This window comes from Schistocerca nitens, chromosome 4 (genome assembly GCF_023898315.1).
Source record: "Schistocerca nitens isolate TAMUIC-IGC-003100 chromosome 4, iqSchNite1.1, whole genome shotgun sequence".
NCBI classification, from domain to species: domain Eukaryota; kingdom Metazoa; phylum Arthropoda; class Insecta; order Orthoptera; family Acrididae; genus Schistocerca; species Schistocerca nitens.
The window spans coordinates 356844922-356861113 of record NC_064617.1 but is presented as its reverse complement, the minus strand read 5'-3'; the positions used below and the strand labels follow the sequence as shown (position 1 = coordinate 356861113).

General features: G+C 37.5%; 1 protein-coding gene across 3 annotated transcripts in view; it reads left to right on the top strand.

Moving 5' to 3' along the window:
- Positions 1 to 16192, top strand: part of LOC126253243 (uncharacterized protein C16orf52 homolog B) — a 71719-nt gene that overhangs the window by 54763 nt on the left and 764 nt on the right. The window contains exon 3 of one of the 3 annotated variants that reach the window (XM_049954434.1): positions 4977 to 5038. The exons of the other annotated variants lie outside the window; for them this stretch is intronic. Within the exon in view, the coding sequence (XP_049810391.1) occupies positions 4977 to 5038 (62 nt within the window). The remainder of the gene's footprint in view (positions 1 to 4976; positions 5039 to 16192) is intronic. 3 annotated transcript variants of the gene reach the window in all.

The window sequence follows — 16192 nt, the reverse complement described above, 5'->3', positions numbered from 1 at the left end:
CACTATCCATTCCGTTCAACTGCTCTTCTAAGTCCTTTGCTGTCTCTGACAGAATTACAATGTCATCGGCGAACCTCAAAGTTTTATTTCTTCTCCATGGATTTTAATACCTACTCTGAATTTTTCTTTTGTTTCCTTCACTGCTTGCTCAATATACAGATTCAATAACATCAGGGAGAGGCTAAAACCCTGTCTCACTCCCTTCCCAACCACTGCTTCCCTTTCATGTCCCTTGACTCTTATAATTGCCATGTGGTTTCTGTACATATTGTAAATAGCCTTTCGCTCCCTGTATTTTACCCCTGCCATCTTCAGAATTTGAAAGAGAGTATTCCAGTCAACATTGTCAAAAGCTTTCTCTAAGTCGACAAATGCTAGAAACGTAGGTTTGCCTTTCCATAATCTTTCTTCTAAGATAAGTCGTAAGGTCAGTATTGCCTCATGTGTTCCAACATTTCTACAGAATCCAAACTGATCTTCCCCGAGGTCGGCTTCTACCAGTTTTTCCATTCGTCTGTAAAGAATTCGCGTTAGTATTTTGCAGCCGTGACTTATTAAACTGATTGTTCGGTAATTTTCACATCTGTCAACACCTGCTTTCTTTGGGATTGGAATTATTATATTCTTCTTGAAGTCTGAAGGTATTTCGCCTGTCTCATACATCTTGCTCACCAGATGGTAGAGTTTTGTCAGGACTGGCTCTCCCAAGGTCGTCAGTAGTTTTAATGGAATGTTGTCTACTCCTGGGGCCTTGTTTCGACTCGGGTCTTTCAGTGCTCTGTCAAACTCTTCACGCAGTATCGTATCTCCCATTTCATATTGATCTACATCCTCTTCAATTCCATAATATTGTCCTCAAGTATGCCGGCCTTGTATAGACCCTCTATATACTCCTTCTACCTTTCTGCTTTCCCTTCTTTGCTTAGAATTGGGTTTCCATCTGAGCTCTTGATATTCATACAAGTGGTTCTCTTTTCTGCAAAGGTCTCTTTAATTTTCCTGTAGGTAGTATCTATCTTACCCTCGTGAGATAAGCCTCTAAATCCTTACATTTGTCCTCTAACCATCCCTGCTTAGCCATTTTGCACTTCCTGTCGAACTCATTTTTGAGACGTTTTTATTCCTTTTTGCTTGCTTCATTTACTACATTTTTATATTTTCTCCTTTCATCAATTAAATTCAATATTTCTTCTGTTACCCAAGGATTTCTACTAGCCCTCGTATTTTTACCTTCTTGATCCTCTGCTGCCTTCACTACTTCATCTCTCAAAGCTACCCATTCTTCTTCTACTGTACTTCTTTCCCCCATTCCTGTCAATTGTTCCCGTATGCTCTCCCTGAAACTGTACAACCTCTGGTTTAGTCAGTTTATCCAGGTCCCATCTCCTTAAATCCCCACCTTTTTGCAATTTCTTCAGTTTTAATCTACAGTTCATAACCAGTAGATTGTGGTCAGAGTCCACATCTGCCCCTGGAAATGTCTTACAATTTAAAACCTGGTTCCTAAATCTGTGTCTTACCATTATATAATCTATCTGAAACCTGTCAGTATCTCCAGGCTTCTTCCATGTATACAACCTTCTTTTATGATTCTTGAACCAAGTGTTAGCTATGATTAAGTTGTGCTCTGTGCAAAATTCTACCAGGCGGCTTCCTCTTTCATTTCTTACCCCCAATCCATATTCACCTACTATGTTTCCTTCTCTCCTTTTACCTAAATAACTTTTTACCATCTTCCATTCATCATCATGATTCTGATTTCTCCTTAGGTGTTCACACATTGTTGTAATCTTCCTTAATTTAATACCTTTGCTGTACATCATTTTGAAATTCTGATTGCTTTCTTCATTGTCATTCCTATTTCCACCAGCACCCTCCCCTCTGTAGTCTAGATAATGTGTCCATAAGTACATTCTGTTTTACTTTGATGTACTATGCTGTGCAATCAAACTGTTATAGATATGCTGCCCATCTCATAATTTACTATGATATAATTTTCATTCTTGAATAGGAATAACATAAGACTTTGTGGCTTGTGTATACACTTACTTTGTTCCCAAATAATTTATTTCTAAATTTCTTGAATCCTGGTACTTATTTCTTTTCTGTGATGATGTAATTTCTTTCATGTTTTTTGTAATGTTCTGCTAGCAAAACTTATATTATGGTGTTCAGTTGTCCCACTAATTAACACCTCTTGAACTAAATGAACTCCCAGTCCATAATCACCACTGCCTGTCATCAAATAAAATGATAAAGACAAATCTGGTCTGTGTAATATCTCACTGTTGCATAACGGATGTTTAATTTCATCAAAACTTGCTTGACAGGCACTAATCCACTGTCATATACTATTTTTATTTGATAAGCTATGTAAACAAGGTGCATTAAGTGCTTGCGTTTTGACATACTTCCAATAAAAGTTACATAAACCATAGAATGATCTGAGTTTCTTTTTTGATTTTGGCTATGGGAATTCTGTAAGAGCCAAAAACTTGTCATTAACAGGTAGAATCCCCTCCTCACTTATAATGTGCCCAAGGAAATTCAATTGTTTCACAGCAAATGTACATTTTTCCAGCTTCAGAGTCATAATTCTTCTCTAAATTACTTCGCTACTTCTCTCAATGTTTCTAAATATTTTCACCATGTTTTATTTGGTATTAAAATTTTATCAACATAAATGACTAATTACGACTGTAACTCGCTCCCCAAGACATGGTCCAAACTCTTATCAACTCAGCAACAGAAACATTTAAGTCCAAAAGGTAAAAGGTACAACACTGTATTGAAATGATATGCCATTATAAAGAAATGCTGTGTATTTTCTAGAATCAGTCTGAAATGTAATCCGATGCAACACATAAGTGTAGTCTAAACTGGTAAAAAAATCTAGCTCTGTCAAATTTATTCATGAGCTCTTCCATGCTTTCTGGGTGATTGTTCTCATGTTCTAATAATTTATTTAAATACCCAGAGTCCAATTCTAGTCTGACACTTCCATCTCTCTTGGATAGAACAACCAGTGAGTTATTGTACTGACTGCTTTCTGCTGTCTTCCACTTTTGTATCCTCTGGAGCTCCCTTTGCACTTTTTTCTTTTGCAAATTGGTAAACTCTATGGTTTTATAAGAAATGGATCACGATTTATTAATTTCAAGTTACATAGGTAATCCTTCACCCTACCTAGCTTTCAGTAAGAATGTCACAAAACTCCCATAAAAATCTTTAAAAGCCATCTTTCTGTTGTACGCTTATCAGCTGCATTACTTTCTTCAGTAACGAGGTGTGCATAAGAATCATTTACAACATTATCATCACAAAAACCCTCATCCTCATCAAAATAATTGCTATCATCCATAATTTCTACTCCTTGTATCTGATTACTGCAGTTTTCATTAAACATCATATGTCTTTTTGTTTCTTTATGTTACAAGTCCTTGGTTCAACAAACAATACCCCAAGTTGATCTTTCCCCAACTAAAACTAGCATTTGCTTTATTTGCTTTCATAATCCAATCCAGACCTAAAAACACGTGATTATTTAAGTTATTCGTCGCCAAACATCCCTGTTCGAAACTTGTGTTCTTATGGTGAACGTTATCAAAGCTTGTCTGTTAATTAGCGTGCTCCTTTGATTCTGACACCTGTGATTGGAAATTCAGTATAATTCTCTGTATGTTACAAAGTAATTCATAAATTGAACAGGCATGAAGTGGCTCTAAATGGAAACACATCAGTACTCTGGTTGTTGGAACTGAAGGTTACACATACCTATATAATATTGTGAAGTTGGCAATTCACAATATAAAATTGATTGTAAGATAAATCCATCTCAAAGTGAAAACTAGTAAGAAATTACTTAAGTATTGGTGTAGATAAGCTAGCCTATACAAGAAGCATGATAGATGCCTAGGCTGTGGGTATGGTACAAACTCACCCCATTGTATATGAAAATGCCAAATTATGGGTTTCCAATATACACTGGTTGTGCAAAACTTAGCCTGAAACTAACTGTCACATGATATGTCGCTGCCAAGTAACATAGCTCAGTGAATTTTGGATCATTTCTGGACATTAATGCTATAGTATACTACTGAAGGGAATTATGAAAGATGCATAACATAATTCACACTTTCAACATACATCTGCAACTTTCTGTAAGTACCTCATACCATTGAACATTAGAAACAAAATGAGTTACAGTTGAAAGAAAGTTGGCTTGACTACCATGACTTTCTTAGAGTCAAGAGTCTACAAGAGTACTTTTCCAACTGTTCTTGTTTCACATAGCAATAGTCAATGACACAATAAGCACAGAGTGGCATGTAAACTCCATGGTTCTTCACTAGACACTCACTAACACATCTATGGACTGTCCGACAGGTACTAATCAGTGCCGTTTGAACACTGCGTCTACCTTCTTCCTGCGACTGATTTTAAACCTGCACACACAGACATGTGACACACAGAAGGTAGGATTTTACCATCCCACACTCATGTCTAGAATGTCATGTGTTCGAGACGGTAGAAGGCTGAGTAGTTCTAGAATTTACACAGAAATTCTCGAATCGCTACATATCTCCCTCCCCCCCCCCCCCCAATCAAACATGTGATATTTTATACATAATCATTATGCAAGTAATATCACTCATAATAACATTTCATATCTTAACAGTATACACTCCTGTGTGTGAAGACGCTTTTTCTTTATTTCCTTTTTCAATCCAAAACTTCAGGTTTTTGACACATGAGTGATGTATTTTCTATTATCTTTTTGTACTACCTTTTTCCTAGTATGTACTATTTTTGTTAGTTGTAGCTTGGAGGAACTCTGGGAGAAATGAAAGTGTTCTTTTGACACTCATTTACTTCAACGAAACATAATAATGTTAGTCACTCATAGAATTTACACTTTCCACAATAATTCCTATCAAATTTGTGTGTTTTGTCACGATACTGTCCATTTCTCCTAGGATCAGCACCTATTCCTTGCTTGTGGGTTGACCTAATAAGAGCATTTCCTCTTTCCATTCTGGTAAGTACACGCCTTACAAAACATCTCTATTTTTTAGGCCACAGATCGTCCTATCTCCATGTAGGTACGTCTGCCCTTTATGCTTAGTTAATGTCGGGTATGCCCCTTATCCTTTCTGAGTAGGCCTCACAGTTCATTACCCTAATATACATTTCTATGTATACCATAATTAAGTATCTTCTGGTAAAGCTGTAAATCTATTTTAAACTTCGCATTCATTCTTTAATATATCATTCACTCCCTAGAGTCCTCCTCTACTTATCAATATCTATACTTTTAATAGATATTATGTCTATATATACTACTTACCTCCCACTATCCTTTAATTCATCAGAGTTTTTATTGCACTGACGTTGCTTAGTGATCAACCTGACTAATTCTACTCCTACTTTAGTTTTCTTTCTTTGCTCATGTCTCTCTCTTATTTATCCATTACTTATTACTACTTTGTTGTTTGTTATGTATGTGCACCTCTTCTTATGTATATCCGATGCAGAACTGTCATAACTTCCTATATATGTGTGTATAATTCCCTATGTACACACCTTTCCCCCTACAACACCTGGTGGTTCTCACATTGTGACAGGCTTTGTCTTATATAATTTACTGTTTACGTAGAAGTGTATATTTGGTTATAATAGAGGGAAACATTCCACGTTGGAAAAATATATCTAAAAACAAAGATGATGTGACTTACCAAATGAAAGTGCTGGCAGGTCGAAAGACACGCAAACAAACACAAACATACACACAAAATTCAGGCTTTCGCAACAAACTGTTGCCTCATCAGGAAAGAGGGAAGGAGAGGGAAAGATGAAAGGATGTGGGTTTTAAGGGAGAGGGTAAGGAGTCATTCCAATCCCGGGAGCGGAAAGACTTACCTTAGGGGGAAAAAAGGATGGGTGTACACTCGCTCGCACGCGCGCGCACACCCACACACACACAACCACACACAACCACACACACACACACACACACACACACAACCACACACACACACAACCACACACACACACACACAACCACACACACACACACACACACACACACACACACAACCACACACACACACACACACACAACCACACACACACACACACACACACACACACACACACACACACACACACACACATATCCATCCATACATATACAGACACAAGCAGTCATATTTAAATATGTCTGCTTGTGTCTGTATATGAGTGGATGGATATGTGTGTGTGTGCGAGTGTATACCTGTCCTTTTTTCCCCCTAAGGTAAGTCTTTCCGCTCCCGGGATTGGAATGACTCCTTACCCTCTCCCTTAAAACCCACATCCTTTCGTCTTTCCCTCTCCTTCCCTCTTTCCTGATGAGGCAACAGTTTGTTGCGAAAGCTTGAATTTTGTGTGTATGTTTGTGTTTGTTTGTGTATCTGTCGACCTGCCAGCCCTTTCATTTGGTAAGTCACATCATCTTTTTTTTAGAAGTGTATATTTGTGTATATGTGGATATGTGTGCATGTAGTCTGATTCTTCGGCCTTCTTATCTAAAAATAAGATGTAGGTTATTAGTAACTTTGGAAATAAGGACTTTAGCGATAGAAGTTTATGAATTTGGAAAGGGGGAAAAGATAGACCGGTCCTCAAGATGAGAAGTATGAAAGGAAAAAATAGACATGGTTGCTAGGATCAAGAGAAATAAGATACCCCCAAAGACAGGAAACCCTTCCCACTTGCCTTCCCCAGGATCCCTACCTCTCAGGTACTTGAGTGAAACGCCAGAGGAGGTTTGGTGTTAAATCGTCTCCTACAGAACTTGTCCCACCTACACCCTTTGAGGTCCTTGAAAGAAATCCTAGCAACCCTATGGAAATGGCAAACGAAGACAAATCAGGCACACTTGTTGGAGGGGGTTGTTTGAAAGGTGTGATGTGTGTTTTGTGTTAGTCATTATTTATCTGTTCTTTTAAAACAAGATTTTAGCTATAATACCCACCCCTTTCAAAATTTATACAAACCCTCCCATCTGTATTGCATCTCATTAAAAGTATAAAATACTCTAAACAAAATAGAAAAGCTATACACTTCAGTATAACAATTGTTCAGTTAGTCACATCATATTGTATTTTCCACAAATATAATGCTCTATTCAATTTATTTCATCTAGACATCACATCGGTCTCAGTTTTATAGTCGTATCCAGTTTTTTTTTTAAGCAATAAGATTACAGTATAGTTCTAGATTTTAAATGAATTCGGTGCAGCAAACTATTTGTAAGAAAGACCGGAAACAACTTGGGATCTGACTGTCGTTACTCCACCCGTTAATTCTGAATGTTAACGTCCCTGGGGGATAGGATACTCGGCCCGGGTGTCATGGATCTGATATCAACTTTCTTGAGCACTGGCAGACCAGTATTTCTCTTTAAATTTCTTTTGAAAGTCTTCCCAAGAGGAAAAATTCTGTACCCCATTCTGAGGCTTCCCCTAGAAGGTACCCCCCAGCAAATTTGATCTTCTCAGAATCTTCCCAATTTTTTGGTAGTGCTTGGTTAAACCTTTTTAAGAAATGGGTCTGGCTTAAATTTAGAGAATTGTCCAGATAACTCTGAATTAGCTCCCCATTGTAAATATCACAGCTTCACTAGTTAATGCAATGTTAGGTGAAGATACTCTTTTTTCAACTTTATCCTGGATAAGCTTAATCTCTTCCCACAGGTCGTGTATACCCTTCCTGGTATCATTAAGTTCAGAAGAAGGAATAGGTGATATGTTCCCAGACATTATTCTCTTGGTAACTTTTCGATCTATAATTTCTCCAAATTGTTCCTCCAAACTAATTACATTTATAATATCACAGTCGGCTATTTTCTCTTTGAAATTCCGTTCTACATTATCTACTCGTGTACTGACACTGTAATTTGCAACTGAATGATGGGCATTAACTCATTCTGCTTATCTACACTCTCTTGGCAAAGTATACAATCCATGCCTTACATCATTATACTCAATATTGTACACATTTTCAAAAGATCCTAACTTTTCAATAAGTTCTGATTCTACATTGTTAGATTTGTTCTCAGTGTCCAGTTATAATCTTTTTGATAAATCTTGCAAATTGTCATTCTGTTTCTGACTAAGATCAGCAAACATATGATTTATATGAGTGGTTAAAGAATTTGCCAACTCGTTCTTAAATCTATTTTTAAATTCTCTACTTTAGTACTTATAGCGTCAAATTCAGTCTTCAAAGCACCCATGCTTTTGCATAGATTACTAAATTCTCTACTTTGAGAGTCTACTTAGGCGCTTAAAAAACGTAAATTGGATGTTTGAATATTGAGAGTTTCCCTCTGAGCATTTAAAGCCTCACTCTGGGTATTTAATTGCGAATCTAATGAGTTTAACTTAAGACTTTGAGCATTTAATTGAGAATTTACCAAACCTAGTTCTTTACTTAGAGTTGGACTCAAACTTTGATTAAATTTATCAACTCAGCCCAGTCAGGCACTTCTTTGCTAATTTTCATGGCCATAGCTGGGTTTGAGGCTCTCCAACCAGTTATATCAGGGAGTATACGACCCGGGACAACCGGGAGATCCGGGAAAAACCCGAGAATGTTTTCATCCGGGACAAAACTGAGAAAACCCCGGGAATTTTTTAGAATTACGGGAATTATCCATTGTTTTAGTTTTCAGTTAAATTTTTGTAATTTTTACTGGTAAGACTCGATACTCTAACAAAGGGTATTACTGTATCCCGATACTGCAGAATAATACTGCAACAATGAAACGTGAACGAGAAAAAAGAGAAAATAAAACATAAATTGCAAAGGAAATGTGCCATATACAACAATAAAACACAGTGTTCATACAAGCGTTTGCCAACAGCAAAATGTGTCAAAGGCTTTAGGAAGACTGCAAGGCTTCATAACAACAAACTGCCTCCGATGAGCGTGACGTCACAACTGTTTACATTAGGTTCGTTTTAGCAGTTACGAGTGGGCTCATGCGCATGCATGCGCAGTTGAGTGGCGTATGAGTAGTACCCCAGATCACGTGATCTGGGGGGGGGGGGGGGGGGGGGAGGGGGGGTAGTACCTTCTCCCGTTTCTGGCTACAGAAATGTGGCTGTTGGCTGTGTAAGCAGTGGCAGCAAGCAGCTAGATGCAACCGGGAAAAATTTTACTGCCTCGACCAAGCTGCCAGATTCACGCATGCGCAGCGGTCCCGGATATATGACGGTGCGTGGGGGGGTGCGCCAAATTCATATTCTTGAGCAGGAAAAAACCTTGTTTCACAAAGCGCCTAGCATCCAGCGCACGTTGGCCTGTCCATTACTCATATGATTTTGATGCGCATCTCTGTTGGATTTTGAACACACTCTGTAAGTTGATTTCTGAATGAATCATAAGCCGCGCGGGGTAGCAGTGCTGTCTGATGCGACTTGTCACGGTTCATGCGGCTCCTCCCGTCGGAGGTTCGAATCCTCCCTCGGGCATGGGTGTATATGTTGTCCTTAGCGTAAGTTAGTTTAAGTTAGATTAAGTAGTGTGTAAGCGTAGGGACCGATGACATCAGCAGTTTGGTCCAATAGTAAAAATAAAAAAAATATAAGTTGGTTTTTGAATGTGTGCATAGTGTAAGTGATGTCCCCGTCAGGGGAATCCTCGTCACATCTAGAAAGAAACTTTCCTGCAAGCAAAAGGGGACCGGGCTATACAAACGGAGCGCAGTAAATCCGAGCAAATGAACGCCAATCGCTGTCTGATTATGTTGTTGATTGGGTTTATGAATGATCAGTGTTGTTATAATTACTAGGGAAATCCAAAGATTCAGACCACCAGATTGGAAATAAACGACTAACAGGAATAACAGGTAAGAAATATTATTTATTATCTTCTCGGTGTATCCAGGAAAATGAAATTTTGTGTGAAATTTTTTGGCCAGATTGCTACACTAGTAAGGGCCAGTTGCACAGTCCCTGTCTAGCAGCCGCTTAAGTTCTGTTCTGGAAGTAGCACGAAAAATGGGTTGTACGAACGTAACAACACCTAACCGGCGCCACTATCTTAGTATTGCCCCGGTTCGGAAATATCGTAGATCTGGAGCTGATGCTCAGAGCAGTCTGAGTTATAGTGAGGAAGTGTGTAGCCTCCATGTGACTCGTGTTTACATTTAGTGATTTTGCTGTTTCCTCTTCGTTTACTACTTTCATGTCAAATGAAAATAAAATGGATTTCTGTGGCTGGGAGCTATCAAGTGAATTCAAATACATTCGCATAATTACGGAAGGCTAATATAAGTTATTAATTTCAGATTTCATTTTATTTCCACTTTTCTGACAGCTGTGCGTTAATCGCCTTGTAGAACAATGAAGTTGTTTTTGTAGGTTTGCTAAATAAATTTGGTTTTTATTAATCTTTTACGCTGAGGCAGTCAATGTGTTTGAAACAAAGTGTTTAGTTCCACACTATTGGCTAATTTCAACTGCTCGCTGCATTTCAAGTGCACGTTTTCATCTTGTAGCACTTATGCCATAATAAAGAATCAAAAATGATTTAATACAGTACTGGTACTCCAATAAAATTTACATCCTGAAACCCAACTGAAAAGCTTAATATCAGGTCGAGGCCTACTTCATTGGGAATCTGGACATACGAATGTGCTCTTTAAGTATGCACTTTAAATGTGCCATTTTAGTATGGTTAACGAAAATCTGATGCTCTTGGAGTATCCTCTGATGTCTTTTTTCTTCTATTCATAATGTAAGATCTTTTAATGTTTTACACGTACGAACATACGGGCTTCCTGCGTCATATCAGCTGCCAAAGCGCGGTGGCCATGTTATCTGGCGCTGTCTGACGACGATTACTGAAACGAACATATTTCTAACAAGTCGCTGGAAAATATTGTGAATGGTGGTTTGAAAAGCGTTACTTCCAAAGTAAATTTCCTTTTACATAAGTTGAACTATGTGCTAGAATGTACGATGAATTTCTTAAATCACAGAGCGTTTGATGACGAGTCCAGAAGATCAGATATTAATGTCGTTATTATGAGCAAATTGACGTAGTGCTACGGAAAGCTCTCTCTCCTCTGCGGTAGAGAATTTATTTGTGGAAAACTCTGAGGACAAGTCAGTCACTGGACTCTGCTAAAAATTTTACTGGCACATTTGTGTGATACAGTTTAAGATATAACACGCGCAAAAAAAGAAAAAAAAAATTATATGTGAAAGCTTGGCTTCTCTTGCAGCTTATTAACCCTAGAGACCAATATTACATGTGAAAGCTTTGCTTATGTTTCGGCAACACTGTGTATTAATTTAAAACATTAACTTTTCCTGTTTGTGTATCTGGGCTACTTAACACTGATGTTGCTATTAGCTGACTACATCACATGTCCTGTGGTCTGAATATCCGCTGTCATCGGCTGGCGGGATCCTGTGACATGAGCTATGACTGGCTTACAGAAGCGCATCGCAATCTCGATTACAATGGTTCAGAAAGTAACATGTGGGGTTATGGTTGAATTCGAATTTGTACATTCGCAATACGAAAATATGCAGTGTACATATTGCTGCTCATCAAAAATCTTTCCAAAAGGAGTTTCGTTCTCTAAAGTGCCGGGAAATTCTACGCCTGTGTATAAAAACATAACCATTCAAAGAATTTATAAGTTTTACAGTTCCGAGGGAAAATATACTGTCACTTAATAACACGGAAAAGGTGCGTTTTCATCTGGGAGAAAGTGTATTTTTAGTCGGGAAATCTGGGAAAATATATATATATATATAATTCTGCACAATTTCAGTGCAATAATGTGTGCATTGTAGATAAGTATTATAGTAGTTGTATTACACGTTTATTACCTTATAAATAAATAAACTTTTTTATTTTAAATTCAGTGCATTAGTATTTGTAAAATGACTCATATAGTGTTCATTAAAAGTGACGATCATTCCACTTGGGACCTGTGGAATGGTACATTAGCTTCTTTGTTTTAGTTGTAAATATTTGTCATGTATTGTTGTTTTTCTGACATGTTCTACATCCTGGAGGACCTCCTCACTGCAGATCAATTGGAATGAAAGTAAATCTAATCCAAAACTAACTTTAAATATGACAACACAAATTTCACTCAAAAGTATCTTGTACCACTTCGTACTAAAGTAACGAAGTTTTGGGTAATTTCCAAGAATGATTGCCTATCGAAGTCGTGGGGTCCAAACGATACATACCGAACGTGAGATTGTAAATTGATCATGCGACTGTGGTGACGCACGTTTGATCAATTATTTGTGATCATCATTTTTATCCGTTTTACGTCATTCCCTTAGTTGCTCCAAATTACATACCTCCGCGAATTAATGGCAAAAAGGAAATTGTACCCGTAGCGTACACATCACATGGACTTTCACATGGCGACAACACTGACGAAGAGTCAGGTAAGTCCTCTCCTTTGTTATTACAAGTATTCTTGTAACGGTCTTCTTTTGTCTTTGCTGTAGTGACCACCGTAAACATACTCATAACATCCACCACGATCGATTTAGGATCGCACGTTCAATATGTATTATTTGGACCCCCGCGATTTCGATAGGCAATGATTCTTGGAAATTACCAAGTTTTGTTTCACGCTCACCCGGCGTAGAATTCTCATAGCGTAGATGATCGATGTGGTGGGTGGTCAGCACCGGTGAACAGCAGCTGGTGCTGGCGGCGTCGGATGTACGTTGGTTTCCGCGACTGCGTCCCCACGACTTGACACCTGTATACTCCCTGCACTGGATCTTCTTGGTTGAAGCGTTCTATGCGTATTTCTTCCTAGACAATGACGTCGAAATCTTCTTTGGTTTTTTATTGTTGTGAATTTTTCATTTCTCCACCATTTTTCATTCAAATTTTGCTCCATTAGATACTTCAACATATTCCAATGTCTCAGAGTAAATCCCTTCTCGTATTATGTTTGGTTGCTATGGCGACACACAGCAGCTTCCTTTCTCGTTTTTGACAGAAAATCCCTGTTTTTTTTCGGTCCTTTCACACAGGTTGCCACGTTCTAACATTCTGTGATGTCTTAAAGTGTGAAAGTAGACATACAAACTTTCCTTTTCATCAGTATTTGACTTTCATGCACAACATAATTCACACTTTCAACATACATTTGCAACTTTCTGTAAGTACCTCATACTGTCGAACATTAGAAACAAAATGAGTTACAGTGAAAAGAAAGTTGGCTTGACTACCATGACTTTCTCAAAATGAATCCGAAAATACGTCTTGCCTCTACCAAGGCTGGGTCAAGAGTCTACAAGAGTACTTTTTCAACTGGTCTTGTTTCACATAACAATAGTCAATGACACAATAAGCCCAGAGCGGCTTGTAAACTCCATGGTTCCTCACTACACATTCACTAACACATCTATGGAGTGTCCGACAGGTAATTGTCTGTGCCGTTCGACCTCCGCGTCTACCTTCTTCCCGCGACTGATTTTAAACCTGCACACACAGACATAAGACGCACAATAGGTAGGATTTTACTATCCCACAATCGTATGTAGAATATCGTGTGTTCGAGATGGTAAAAGGCTGAGTGGTTCTCGAATGACTACACAGGTGAAGTAGTGTCAGGGGTGTCTTGTGCAAAATTATAAGCTACAATGTGATGGCGTATAGGCTTTTGATTTACATTGCTAGTAATTATAACAAAATTGAATATATTAATTTTATTTATGTAGATATAAATGTTAAGATAGTTAAATTGTATAACTAATAGTTTAAAATTGCGATAAAAAATTTTTGCATCTGCGGGAATTGACTGGGTCTGCGAATTATCGGTCTGTGTTTTAGACCACTCGCCCATGGTGGAGTCCTGACAATGGTGCTTTGAAACTGCACGCAATTACAAAGAAAAATAGTGACCTTGGTAATCTGTGCTACATGATTGATCTCAAATTAAATATTTGTTCAGAAAATGATCTGCCCTCTCTAAAACCACCTTGATATTCACCTAAATTACTCTCCAGTGTTGTTTCTACTCAGTTTAGTATAATCTTGGAAAGTATCTTATATGCAACTGGTTGCAAAGAAATTCCTCTAATGTTAGCTTCTCGTTTATTGCCTTTCTAATGTAGTAGATGTATCATGACCACCTTCCACTCTCCTCAGAGTTTTTCTGTTTTACAAGTTTTCTTAAAGTTTAATTTTAGTTCTTTTTTTATTTTTTGTAGAGACCATTTCAAAAGTTATGTTATAGTCTTTTCCACTAGCTTTATAAGGTTTTAATAACTTCTTAAATTTCTTTGATAATTAGGGATAAATCTTCTTCTTGATTTTCATGAGTGTTTAGAGTATTCAAGCTTATGGATTGGTTCTGGGAAATTAAGAAGCTGATCAAAATATTTTCAGAGTATTTTGAAATTTCCAGTGTTAAGTAAGCCAAATCAGTAAGCCTCATTGTATGTTTCTATCAGATTTACATTTGAAGTACACCTGCCTAACTCTTTCTCATTTACTTCTCTAAAGGTCTACTGGAAATGCCTCTCTGGCAGATCATCTATGGAAAACACTTTCATACTAAATTTCCTCATATACTTGCTTGTTTTATCACCACCTAGCCTATAGCCTTGTTACTTTCAAGGGCATTAATTGTAACTGAATCGAATATATTAATTTTACGTATGCAAACTGAACTATTATTTTTAAACTATGTAACTAATAATTTAACGTTGCAAGGAATAAAATAAAATGTTAGTATCAGCAAGAATCGAATCCAGGTTTGCATATTACCGGTCTGTGCTTTGTCACTTGCCCACAAAGCATTCGCAACAGTTCTTTAAATCATCATCATATTCTATACTTGCACAATAAACTACATGCAACTTCAAAGAAAAATCCTGACCTGAGCAATGTAGAACACACGAAAAGATGAAGTCACAACGGAGCATGTACAGTAGAGAACAGGCAGCTGTGTCACTTCTATCAGTTGATTGTATTGCAGCTGATTGTCATTTCAACACTAGACACTGGTTTCTAGTTATTGTGGAGACTGTGCTACACAACATGTTTTAGTTCATTTTATTTGTATATCAGCATATATTCAAAGAGAAATGGTGTGATTTTCAACTTACATTTGAAGCAAAGTGGAATAATTTTGTGACACTGACAATGTGCAAATTAGCAAATGATGACCAGCTGCCACTGACTGCATGGAGTGGAGAGGTATAATATTGCATGAGCATTCTGGCCTCCAAATCTTTGAACATGGTATACTCACCAGTAAAAGTTATTGTGACACTGCATATCCCCATGTGTGTCTTTTCAGCTGTTTATTTGGTCCTAACTTCATTTTTATAGAATATTATGAGTAACTGCATCAAACTAAGCAGTTGTAGCTCTTGGAACAAGAGGATATTTGGCAAATGGACTGGCCTGTCTTTTCCTTTGACTTAAATCCAATTAAGCATTTGCAGGATGCATCAGGGAGACGTATTAGAGCATGTTCACATATACCAATGATGCTGAAAAATGGAATGCCCTACCACAAGAACTACTTACCAATTTTATGCCAAGTATGGAAGCACATTGCCATGCATGGTGATCACACACCCAATTAAGATCCATGTCCTGCCTTTTGTAATCCCCAGGCAACCATCATGTAGTTATTGTTTTTCAATAAAAGTGTCATTTCTGTTTGTATCATTGTGTATTTCTTTCAGTTCCTTCCTGTGAAATATTGTAGCATTTCTTTCTACATATGGTCCAGCATTCATCAAACTAAGTTACTTGGCAGTGACACATCATGCAAAAGTTACTTTTGTCGTTAACATTTGCAACCAATCTATCTGTACTCTTCACAGACACACAAAATGCTTCGTGATGGTCTTTTCAGTCATCATGAATTGTAAAAGATGACATCATTCTGAAATTTTCTCTGCACAAATTAATTTTTTATAGATTTAAACATTGTATATGGACAAAAATTGTCAAAACAATAGTTAATAATTATCTTGATAATCAGATCCCAGCAGAAAGATTAAAATTGATAGGATAAAGCTGTTTTGTTCTGTTGACACTAAAAATCTTATGTGTAAATCAGTTGAGATATTCTTAAAATAAATGCACTCATTAAAGTGAGTATTGCCTCAGATTTTGTATTCTCATGTAAATC